Here is a 12,789-nt window from a genome sequence, read left to right on the forward strand (position 1 = left end):
TTTAAAAGGAAGAAGTATCAAAAGTTTTTTGAATGACATTACTTTGTACCTAAAGATGAAATACACTTGAATATTGTTCAACTTTTCTAAAGTTAATAAACATGAGATGATGGAAGCAGAAGTTTTTATCTCTGTTTATTATAACATTATGTTTGCATTCACAACTATTGTAAATACATGGGAAAATCTCCAGGCATTATTGTGCGAATAATATTTACTTGTGTACATTTGAGTACTTCCTATGCAAGTTTAGCATTACAGGCAAATTGCTCAACTCGGTCTGTTTATGTATTTCTTATTTTTATATTTTAAGCAATATTGTTCCTTTTATCTTATAAGATACTTTTATCTTTAAACACCACACAATGAAAATTATCTAGATAAAATTGCATCCTCTCCCATATTGTAAAGTAAGGGAATGTGTGTAGCCTCATCTCGTCAGCTATTACATACTAGGCTAGTAATTAATATTCTTTAATTCCAAAATTATTTTGATGATATATCTGTGCCAGCACAGGTAGCAAAATTGAGATTGAGCTCCAAGCCTTGGATTGATTAAATACACTTATTCAAGCAAGAACAGTTTGATGTATAGAGTCCTCTCTCACCCTGGTAGAGGGGACCTGGTACACAGTATGTGGTTGTATGCCCCTCATCCCTGCTCCTTCCCTCCCTCCAAGAAGGTTTTTAAAATATTCTAATTGATAGCTCAACAGCATCGTCATAACAGGACAAAACTACATGTAGAGAATAAATTCATAGAAAATATACAATAGATACAGCACTTTTAAATTTAGCTCTACAAAGCCATTTTGATAATCACATGCCATTCAAAAGTGCAATTGATATGTCATTATTCAAAACATAAACCTTAAGCATATTATAACTCACTTAGTAACAGGCTAGCAAGGTAAGAAAATAATATGCAGAGTAAATGCCAGTTTCTTTATGCTTGAAACAGCTACAAACTTTAAGCAGTACATGAAACAGCTACAAACTTTAAGCAATACATGAAACAGCTACAAACTTTAAGCAGTACAGAGTAGATGTATATCTTTCTCTGATGTTCCCTTCCTTTTTGCATCCAGAGAAAAAAGCTTCAAACACAGTATTTCCAAAAGCAAGCTAAAGAAGAAAACAGAGCAAATTCTATATTAGGAGGTAATTTGAGAAAAACTTTACATTTGAATAAAATAACGTATGTGTGCCTGAATGAGAGTGTATGTGTCCGTAAAAAGGATGTTTAATATGTGAATCTTTATATTAATTAGGATGAAATAAATTAAAAATTAAACTTCTCCATCACACTAGTCACATTTTTTTTTTTTTTTTTTTTTTTTTTGAGTCGGAGTCTCACTCTGTCGCCCACACAGGAGTGCAGTGGCCGCTCCCAGCCACCGCAGCCTCGACCTGTTGGGCTCCGGTGATCCTTCTGCCTCAGCCTTCCAAGTAGCTGGAACTACAGGCGTGCCCTACCACACCCAGATAAGTTTTTGATTTATTGTAGAGATGAGGTCTCACCAAGTTGCCTAGGTGGGTCTCGAACCCGTGGGCTCAGGCAATCCTCTCACCTCAGTCTCTCAAGGCGTGGGATTATAGGCTGAGCCACCGAGCCTGGCTACTAGTCACATTTTAAGTGCCCAATAGCAACTTGTGTCCAGCGACTACCAACGCAGGCAGTGCATATTAGAGCATGTCCCCATCACAGAAAGTTGTACTGGACAGCCTGCCATACATTTTAACACATGTAATACGGATTAGAAAATGCAGATTGTCCTATGAGATTCATCCCTCTGTTTCACAGTTGGGTAACTGAAAGTGTTAAAGAGGAAGTTGCATAAGTAAAAAGCAGTGCTAAATGTGCTTCTGTTTATTGAGAGAAGAAGAAGAAAGAGAATTTAAAGATCACTTTGCAAACCACCAAATGATATTTAATTAAATGCATTATTTATCACATTGATTCTTCCCATTCAGATCATAAAAAAAACTATTTTCAGACAACGCAAACCAAATAGATCAGCATTTCAATCTTCAAATGTATAAATGAATCATTTGAAATCTTGTGTAGATTATTACCTATCAATTGTCTGACTTACAGTAGTTTCATCTAACTAATTATAACTTTCTCTATCTCCTTTAATCTAAATAGCATATACAACTAAGATCTTTGGAAAGGGGGTCTTTAATTCATGGTTGATTAATGGACTGTTCAATGAAAAAGAGTTGAAAAACATACAGCACAGTTAAGCCATTCACTGAGATAAATAAATGATAAAAGTCTATATACTTGTCCAGGTTTCCCTCCCCAACTAAACTCTCTCCTTAAACTGTAACCTATGTGTCCATCACCACATGTATACAGTGCTATGACAGCACTCAGAGTCTACTGTTTCCCTTAAAAATCACATTCAAACTCTATGAAAGCAGAAGTCTATTTTCAGACATTGAACTAAGGAGCTTTGCCCACTAATCTTCTAATCTTTCTTATTCTTTTCCCTCTTCCTCCTCCTCCTCCTCCTTTTTTAGAAACAGGGTCTCATTATGTTTGTTGCCCAGGCTGGAATGCAGAGGTGTGACTGTGGCCTCCAACTCCTGGCCATAGAATTCCTCCCGCCTCAGACTCCTGAGTAACTGGAACTACATGAGCATGCAACTGTGCCCAACCAATCTTCTTTTTTATAGTAGCCTTTAGAAAGTTATCATCACAACCTCTCTATCCTTTCAGATATCTTTGAATATTTCAGTTTGACAGAAAACTACAAGCCTGCACTTAGCTAAGACTTATACCATATGAGCAGCTCACTCAAGTATATACATTATATATATATATAATTTGGATATAATTTTGAGACGTTTTGGACTTGGTCAGAGCTAACTGTCAGGAGTGGTATTGCCAGTAGAGCCAACTCTCCAATATTTATACTGCATAACATTTATGACTGACATGAAGTAGACTGGGTGTGAAGTAGACGACTACAATCCCAGCATTTTGGGAGGCGGAGGCGAGAGAATTGCCTGAGTCCAGGGGTTAACCTGGGCAACTTGGTAAGCCCTTGAATCTATGATAAATCAAAAAATTAGCCATGCCTGTACTTCCAGCTCCATAGAAGGCTGAAGTGGAAGGATCACCTGAGCCCAGCAGGTCGTGGCTGTGGTGACCATGAACATGCCGCTGCACTCCAGTCCAGATGACAGAGTGAAACTCTGACTCCAAAAAAAAATTACATGAAGTAAAACCCCAGCCAGCATTCTGCAGTCCCTTAATGTCTGTCTGGGCACTCTTATGCCCTGTTTTTAGCACAGTGCTAGGTGTTAAACAGTTGTATTTGTAGCAGATGTCTATCAGCTGTATGTTAAATGATAAAAGAATGTTACAATATTTCACAGTAAGTCGAAGTTCCTACTGCCTTAACTTGGATTTCTGGGTTCATTTCACTTTCATACACTGTTAATCACAGTTATCAGTTTCTAGTTATGGCAACAGCACCACCCTATATAATGTGTGTTATGTGTTTGTGACCTAACCTGAGCATTCATTTCATACATTCATCACCACAAATAATTTCTTTGTTCCTACCACATAGAAATATTTTTTAATATCTACTTGTTTAAAACAAATACAACAAATAAAAGCTTTTTTTACCCTTGCAAACCATTCTAGCTAATTTCCCAATTTTTCTACTCTTTAAAACAAAATTCCTCAAAAGAGGTGTCTGTTGTCAGTGCCAGTTCTTTAATCATGTTTTCTTTAATCAAAAGGTCATCAAACAATTCTTGTCAGGGCCATCGATGAACTTTCCGCTGCTGAATTCAGCTGGATGATCTTATTTCTCATCTTACTGCATCTATCATAGCTTTAGATACAGCTGATTCCTTTTTTCCTGGAACAAGTTTTGTTGTTGTTGCTATTGTTTTTTCAATTGACTTGTGGGCATTACTTTCTTTGTTACTTTCTTCCTTGGTAGCTGTTCCTATTCAGTCTCTTTTGCTAAATCTCTTATTATTTGTATAATCTCTATAATTGTAGTGACCTGGGCCTCAGTCCTTGGATATCTTGAGTTTATATCTGGAGTCACTTTCTAGATGATCTCATCACAAGGCCAAACAATATTGACATGCTTATGATGGTCAAATTTACATCCTCAATCTGAGCTGGTTTCCTGAACTTCCAATTCATATATACAATAACCTATATACAATAACCTATTCAACTCACTTCTGGGAAGACTTTATTCTACATGACATAACAAACTTGAAATATCTGTGGTAGGGATAGAATTCTTTAACTATTCCTTAGACTTCTCTGCATTTTCCTAGGCGTTCCCCCATTCCCATTAAATTAGATTGGGATCATGTGCCTAATTCTGGCAGTTAAAAGCATGTATTACTGCTTCATCTCTCTCCTATCCAGCTATGGGGACTCTGGAGACCATGTGTTCCACATCACATAGGCACAAGTGAAGGAAAGGTTTTGTGTAAACTTAAGATAAAACGTATAGCAAGTTTCACCACTGAGATTTTAAGGTTATTTTGTCAGTGTAATTTGTCTACCATAGAGTTTGATAACTCAAAGTGGAGGGTTCTATACTAAAAAGTGCCTGACATGTGACACAGTATCAGCAACTCATTAATGGCAGACAAGCAAAATTATATCATAGGTTGGAAAAATTAAGAACATTTTATGAAATGGCAAAATATGTGGTAAAAGTGGCATTTACAACAGCTTGGAACTCAGATAATGTCTCTTGAAATTTCTGGAAGAAAATGTTAAAAAATAGAAAATTGGCAGGCAGTATGTTTAAGTTGCTGTAGGATACATTTAGTCTGGAATTACAAAAAATTGATGCACTCAGAAAGGAACTGATTTCTCTACAAACAAAAAGGGAAAATAAAGAGAGTTCAGAATGCAGAGTCTTGAAATGTTAAGAAAGTTAACTGCTTCTAGATCTCAAACACTATAAAATGAAATTTTAAATGTCTTTAAGTGATAAAAGCTCAGTAAATATTAGTTGGAATAAATAAATCAGAGGAAAAAATCAGAGTAATTATGTGATTTCTAAGATATATTACAGTTACCTTCAAGGCAGCTGCTAATAAGTTGGGGTGAAAATGCAAAAAAATTAAAACTGCTTCTAAAAAAACTTTGTGTGTAGCAAATATTTAAGAAGTGTCCTGGGATTTGGGGGAAAAAACACTATTGCCAAAGAAACCATAAACCCCAGAATCTTAAAAAAAATCTCTTTAGCACTTTAAGACAAAATAAATCTTGAGATTTTTAACTTTGCAAGAATAAAAAGAGACCTGAAAAGACTGTGCAATTCACAGGAAGGGAATGTTCTCCCAAGTAGGACATGCGTCCATTTATAGTAATGGAAAGTAAAACCCTCAGAAAGAGTGGAACCAGGGAAAGCGATAGAGTGAAAAAAGGAATCCTCCTAGAAACTAGCAGTCCCTAATAAAGAAACCTTTCTCCATTTCCAGGGTAGAAGGCATTCAAAATATTTACCCAGAAAGATTTCTGAATTGCTGGAGGTCAGCATTCCAGCTGTTATGTGTCTCTTATTCGTCTTATCAGCAGGATTATTGTTTGTGGTTATCCTTTTCCTATTCTTCCAATTATTAGATTTGTATGGCGTACACAACTTGTCTTTTTAGTTAATAGGTCTGTGAATAAAGAGTAGCTATATTGTTTCCAATGAAGACTGGTAAGCATATCCTGGAAAGCCTGTTCTTTGTGCTGTGTGCTTTATGCTGCCTGCAGACCATGGAAGAGATTTGAGATTGTGTCTATGGAAGTGGATCAAGAATGTCTTTGCTCTTAAGAAGAGATCAAATGATTGATTGTGGTAGAGGCAGTGTTCAGCAAGTATTATAGATACTTTATGACATTCACCAGCATAGTTTGCCATATGTTGGTGGTAGCCCAAGTGACTAATCCCAGACCGAACTAAGGCAGTTGAGAGCTGGATGTAACCTCTATATTCTGACTAAGCAATCTTGCAGGCAATTAAGATATATCAACATTCTAGATGATATAGCTACAAAATAGAGTGGTGATATGCTACGTGTGTTGGACTTTATCCCAGATTCTATTACACTAAGCCTCTGAGATTTAGATTAAAATTGTTAACACATCTTAGCTTAAGCTGTACTGACTCAGGAAAGATCCAACAAATCTCTATTTCAATGGTTCTCCTCCAAATTTTCTCTTTCTCCTGCTATTCTTGGTTCAATAAAGAGAAACTACTCTTTTTTTCCTAATTGCTTTGAGCAAAAAACTCAGAGTAATTGTTGACATCCACCTTTCTTTTACACTCCATATGCAATTCTACAACAAATTTCGTTGACTTTTGTTCAAAATATGTCCAGAATGAGAGCCCTTCTCAATTCACCTCTTGAATTAATTCTAAGCCAAGTTACCACAATTTATTATCCAGATACAGTAGCCCATTAAAGGACTCTGTCTCCATCTTTGCTCCTCTTTTCAGTATATTCTTCATTAAGCATCAAGAGTGATTCTGTTAAAACTTATTTCATATCACTCATTTACTCAAAACTTTCCCATGGTTTCCAATATAACATAAAGAAAAAGCTAAAGTCCCTGAGAAGCTACAAGGTTTCCCTCTTCAACCTTCCACTTTATCTACTAGTTAGTTTCTTCTTCAGACTCACTACCTAAACCACTTTACAATTGGATTCTTTTCAGCATATAATTTAACTCCTCTAAGAAGCAATTTCTCATCTACAGAATAGTGATGTCAATAGCTATCTTACAGTTTTTTATATAAAATATAATGATAATTATATTAATAAAGATAAAAATGTTTTTTAAAAAGTTATGCATACTTAGTACTTACTATATGCCAGGTGTTATTCTAAATTAAATTAACTGATTTAATCCTCCCTTCTAAGAAAATTATTATTATGTTTATGTCCCTCCAAAATTTGTAAGAGTATTGTTATTATTACCTGAGTCTTGAAGCAAAGAAAATGAGGCAGAGGAAATTAGATAATTGCCCAAGAGAATGTAGTAGAAATTGTTAAAGTTAACATGTGAACCCAGGCAATCTAGCTCTAGGATCTGTTTAACCTCTATATTTAAAGACATTAAAATATAAAATGTCTCGTATATGCTAAGTGCTTAATACTTCTCTCTTGAATAGTATTGCAAAAATATAATTTTACAAAAGTCAAAAACAAATGGGATAAGGTGACGAGTTAAAAACAATATACTTTAGGAAATCTCACAGCACTACAGGAACAAAGAAACATAAACAATGTTCTCAAAAATAAGAACTAAGTCAGTAAGAAATAAGAATTTTCTAGGAAAAATTATACAAAAGCATAATCTATAAAACAATCTTTCTAAAAGTAAATGTTAGTAATTAAACCTTGGACCAAGTGTCACAGCAATGAAGTTTCTTATTATATCAAAAAAGAGTCTATGAAATTTTGCATTAAATTAAAACTTGATTATTTTGTATTTGTGATCCTTCGAGCTTGAATGTTTAGGTAAAAATAGCAATGGTAAGTTATAGTTTATATAATAAGGACCTATTGTATTTAAACCTGAAAAGTATGACCTTGCTACCCCCTGCTGTAAACATGACAGAGATCAGATACATTTATACAGGAACACTTTTATTGGAATTTTATTTTGATATGAGCCTTGATCTTAATCATCACCATAAGATTAAGAAATTTAATTGAATCTCTTCCATCTCAGAAGAAATTGCATAATTGACTTCTTTTGGAAGTCAGTTTTAAAACTTTGAAATGAAACTTACCTCGCTTGTTAGAATGGGAAGATAATAAACCATCTATAGCATAGGACATCTCAGAATCCTTTGCCTCCACAAGCTGTTTCTTTAGCTTTTTCGTCTGTTAAAAATTTAAAACGTTAATTAATTTGTCTGTTATAGCAACCATGCTGTTCTCTGTTGAAAAGGAAGAAGAATAAGTCAAGAAAGAAAAAAGAAACAGAAGAAAAGGTAGAAGAAATCAAGGAAAAAAGACAAAAGAGGGAAAAGGGGAAAGAGAAATAAAATAAATAAAAAGAAAACAAATGAAAAACAGGAAACATGCATTTAGAGGCTGGTTGGGAAAGGTACATGACTCAACAGGAGATCAGGAAGAAACGGTTTTGAGCAAAGGAAGTCAACGCTGAGTGTTAATTAATGGGAGAACTTGTATATATAGCCTGTGTAGCTGGACTTGATTTTATGTCACCTATAATAAGCAAGTTTCTTCAAGGACTTTCAAAAAAGTTATGTCAGTGCTTGGATTTTCTGAAATCTTTGTCTTTTCTAGCTGGAAGGGAAAAGTATTTTGAGGCTTTAAGATTTCCACCCAGAATCCAATTCATTTTAATTTTTAACAAGTTCTCTAATTGCCCAAGCCCTTAAGACCTAACTTTACCAAAGTAGGCTTCAGCCTGAACCACAGCATGTCTCCATTTCCTTGCTACCCAGAAGAGACTGATGGGAATAATACTTTCTCCCAAATGGCCACATAATTTGAAGAATAATGAAATTTCATGCAGTTGTATCTGAAAGAGTATATTAGATTAGAAATCATCTAATCTAATGGTCTTCAAATTTTCTTCACAGCATATCAAGGAATGGAGAAAAGGAAGTTGTTAAGAAGGTTGTTTCCCTGTCAAGAATGCAGTACTACAGACTCTTTAAGTAGAACAACTATACTCTTGTGTTTCATTTGTTGAGCCTGCATAACATTTTGCTAAGAGAAAAGAGATCTCACTGTTTAAATATAATAATAGTTTCAGAAAATATCCATCTATTTATAGTCTCTCATTTACAAATGAGGAGATTTAGGTCTAGAGATTGTAGTTTTACCAAGATTTTATAGTTGTGTAATTGGAGAACTAAAACAAGAATCCAGATTTCTAGACATTCATACTATGATCATTCAGACATAGTTTCGTGTGTGTGTGTGTGTGTGTGTGTGTGTGTGTGTGTGTGTGTGTGTGTGTTTAGTATAATTTGATTAATTTTTTCTGGTGAATTGCTTTTATCCTTTATCTAGTAGAAATAAAATTTTACATTGTACTATTAATAATTTTAAAACATTGTCAAAAATAAATTGCCTTATAATTTTTATTAAAATTGATAAATTTAGTATTTTATGTTCTCACCTGGTTAAGTTCTTCCAATTTGTTAGCCAGTTCTGTATCTGCAAGACATATTTGTCATATGAAAAAAATATACATTGCAAGTAATATTAAATATACTTGAGGACACATGACACACATTTAAGAGCTCACGTGGAAGGCAAAGGTCTTTTTCATGATTTGAGTTCACCCATCCATTCCTAATATAAAGCCTCCAATATATTTTGTAACGCCCATGGCATTTAAATGCAATCAGTTATGTTAAGAAAAATACCTAATTTTCAACAATTAGCATAAAGCTTTCTAAAGCAGACCATATTTCTAACATGACTTATTATTTAGAAATTTTTTACTAATATGGTAAAATACTCACAAAGCAACTCTAAATAAATTTTTAAAAGCAGGACACAAATTCTATATATAGTTCAATCAAAAAAAATTCTCCAAAATATTAACGGCAACTCTGTTCAGATTTTACAATTTGGGTATGAATTTTTCTGTTTTATAATTTCATTGATTATCTCCAAAGAGAATATCTTCTAATTTAAAACTCTGCATTTTAAAAAGCATTTAGCAATATAATCTTTTAACCAACATTTTGACCTATGAATACAGACTTTTTTTTAGAATCCTTCCAATGTTGTAAGAGGGTACTACATTGTTATAGTTTCTTTCAGTTTAGACTTGCTTAATTTCTGATAAACTCTCAGTCATTTCTTGGAGAACACGTTGATGTTTATCTGTAAGTCAGATTCTCCTACTTTTTGAATAAAAATAATCTCAACTGGAGTAGCCTGAATTTTCCATTTACCATCTCTACTTCAACCATTTTCCAAATTGAAATAATTGTATTGAAAAAGGTGCTAAAAAAATTAAAAGTGCTAAATTCACTATCACAAGTTAATAGCAGTTAATTTGTGAAATTTCTAGTAGAAACCTATAAACATAATATTCTTGAAACATTTAGTAAAATAAAGTATTAACTGTACTAGTGGAGAGTAGCAGAGGTGAGAGGAAAATATGAGTGAAGATAATTATTTTTAGCTAAATGATTACTAATCCATTAGTACCTTCAAATTGAACAAAATAGGCTTTCAGTATTTTTTAATTTAATTTTCGCATTAATATCAAACAAGACAAACACTTGAGCCTTCAGCATAGCATATAAAAGAACAGTTATTTTATTTAATATAAAGTAACATTTAGAAAGAACAAGTTCCAAGATAGAATAGACTTGTTTTTGTTTTGTTTTGTTTTGTTTTGTTTTAATAAATAAAGTTTGCCTTTATTCTTAACTCACCAATGTTGAAATGGTTTTGGAAATCAAAATTTTTTTTCAGTAGAGCCAGCAATAGTTCCTTATGATTTCTATCTTTTTTATCTGGAAACACTTCATTTCCTGTAATGATCACAAATAACCATTTTTAATCTGAGTCAGTGAAAGTGTTTCTAATTTAATGGGTTTTACATGCAACTATCAATGTATATATTCACCAGTGAAAGAGGTGTAGAGAGAGACAGGTTGTTTTTAAAAATCACTGAATATACAGGAAACAACTAAAGAGAAATAAAGGCAGAGAGAGAAAGAGAGAATAAATATTTGGAAAGTTGCACCCCAAAATTTACCTGTGATTACTTTGGGGTAGAAGAATGGCAAGTGAATTTTATTTTCTTCTTTTTATTCTATATTTTTGAAATGTTCTATCATTGCATGTAACAAAAGAAGTATAAATTACAAATAATTTTTAAAAAGAAAAAATGACATTTGATTTTGTAATTTTTATTTGATATACACATTTAAATATGAGTCAACCTATGTTCCAGGAGCTGCCTTTAAATCCAAGAAAGCTTGTGGCAGAGCTGAGATGATGTCTACCTTCTTCTTATTATTAATTTACCTTCCATCTTTGTTAATTTACCAGACTTTCATTGCTCAGTTGCCAACTCTCTAAACACTATAAGTGTGTTTACTCTGGAGTAGAAATTGAAACAATGGAAATCAATCAAGCTATAAAAAAAATAAAGATTCAGCAAAAATCCTTCACAGAAACAAAGAATTGAGTACCACATGTTCTCACTCATAAGCGAACCCTTAACAATTATTATAATACTATAAGAAAGAAATTGACAGTAATGAGAAATTGCCAGGGGAGGGAGCGAGAGGGGCACAATTAATCATTGAGGGCACCTAATCTCAAGCTAGGTGATGCGGGGACCAAAGTGAGGCCCCAAATTTACCTGTACAATGGTCATTTGTATACCTAACCCTGAATTGTACCTCACATCTTTAAAATAAAAATTTTTAAAAATTCAGCAAAATATCTATTAGCAAATAATGCCATTGAAATAATAATTGGTATGTCACAATGAAGTTTTGTGATGTAATCTGAAAAACCAAACATTTATCACACAATTTCTGAAAAATCATTTTTTTATCTTCTTCTCTTTGTATTAACTGTTATAGTGTGGGCACAGACTAGATTAATGAAGTTTAAGTTTACGAGTGACAGTGATGTGGTTTCAGCTAGATAAATGGCTCACAAATTAACTAGACTATTTCTTTAAATCATCTGTTTCCTGTGTCTACAAAATGTTAGTTGATTAACTCAATGCTTTATTTCCTCAAATTTCTGCAGACCTATTTTTATTTTGATTTTTTTAACAAATAATTTATTAAAATTGTCATAAGATGAAAATCTCCTTTGTCTTTCTCCAAGATGATCTTTTGAAATATGAACAGGTTGTGTCACAAACTGTATTACTAATTTATACATTCCAAGTTTTGGTCATGGAGTACAAATGAGAAACAAGTGCCCCATGATTTAAAAAAAATAAAGCATAGTTGAAGATAATTTAGTACAATGTTGGGTAACAGTAATTTGATACAATTTACTTGAGTAGAACAGCATCATAGATGACATTTAATTCTAAACAGCAACAATTTAGGGAGGTTTAGCTATTACATTAATGTCTTAAAACATTATTTCAGTAATGGCAGGAAAATCAAAGTGACACAAACAAGAAAATAAGGATTTTTTACTCACCTGTAGGATTTTAGATTCATGTGCACGTACCTTGGGTAAGATATGGCCATCCATGCACTGATTCCAAAAAGATCATTATAAATAACAAAGTTAGAATTCCAAAACATAGAGGACTTGAGAAGATCTTGTTCATGCTAAAAATCTTCTGTGCTAGCAGAAAAACTGATTTTCAGGTCAAGATGAATATTTGTATGGCTCTGGAAGGCAGCAGAGCTCAGTTGCTCACAGCAAGTATGCTTCAGTTACAAGTGTTCTGGATTGAAAGAAAAAACACTCATAAAATGCAATGCGCCTTGTCAACATGATTCACTACTTGGAGATGTGACAGGTTTGTTACATAGTTGATGGCAGGAAGAACCCAATCAATACATCTTATACCTGCCCATTTCACTAAAAGCAACCATTCCTATGCGCGTCCACACACTCAAATAGATGCACTCATATAAAGCAAAACCTTGGAATGAAGAATCTACTGCTTAGATTTTCATAATTTATTGTTTAATTTCCTGATTCCAGAATTAATTGACCTTAAATCCTGGTAATACTAAAATTAACAGCATAGAAGGCAGATAAAAGTGAAAGTAATGCCTTTTATTTCACTCATTTTGGGCCAGA

General features: G+C 33.4%; 1 protein-coding gene across 1 annotated transcript; it reads right to left on the reverse strand.

Annotated features, from left to right (window-relative positions):
* Positions 1-1,099: 1,099 nt before the first annotated feature.
* UTS2B (urotensin 2B) lies at positions 1,100-12,307 on the reverse strand. Its single transcript, XM_008063405.1, has 5 exons — positions 12,205-12,307; positions 10,431-10,529; positions 9,155-9,192; positions 7,788-7,881; positions 1,100-1,125 (listed from the first exon to the last, which is right to left on the reverse strand). The coding sequence occupies exons 1-5, from the start codon at positions 12,305-12,307 to the stop codon at positions 1,100-1,102; spliced, it is 360 nt and encodes a 119-aa protein (XP_008061596.1).
* Positions 12,308-12,789: the final 482 nt, after the last annotated feature.

This window comes from Carlito syrichta, unplaced genomic scaffold (genome assembly GCF_000164805.1).
Source record: "Carlito syrichta isolate Samal-C Ts95f unplaced genomic scaffold, Tarsius_syrichta-2.0.1 Scaffold306832, whole genome shotgun sequence".
In the NCBI taxonomy this organism is placed as follows: domain Eukaryota; kingdom Metazoa; phylum Chordata; class Mammalia; order Primates; family Tarsiidae; genus Carlito; species Carlito syrichta.

Bases quoted from the DNA above. Each gene is read 5' to 3' on its own strand.
- UTS2B (XM_008063405.1), bottom strand. From the start codon at position 12,307: ATGAACAAGATCTTCTCAAGTCCTCTATGTTTTGGAATTCTAACTTTG. The intron at 10,530-12,204 runs GTACGTGCACAT...TGATCATTACAG, and splicing joins ATGGCCATATCTTACCCAAG to GAAATGAAGTGTTTCCAGAT. The intron at 1,126-7,787 runs GTAAGTTTCATT...TTTCTTCTTTAG, and splicing joins TTCCCATTCTAACAAGCGAG to CTTGCTTTTGGAAATACTGT.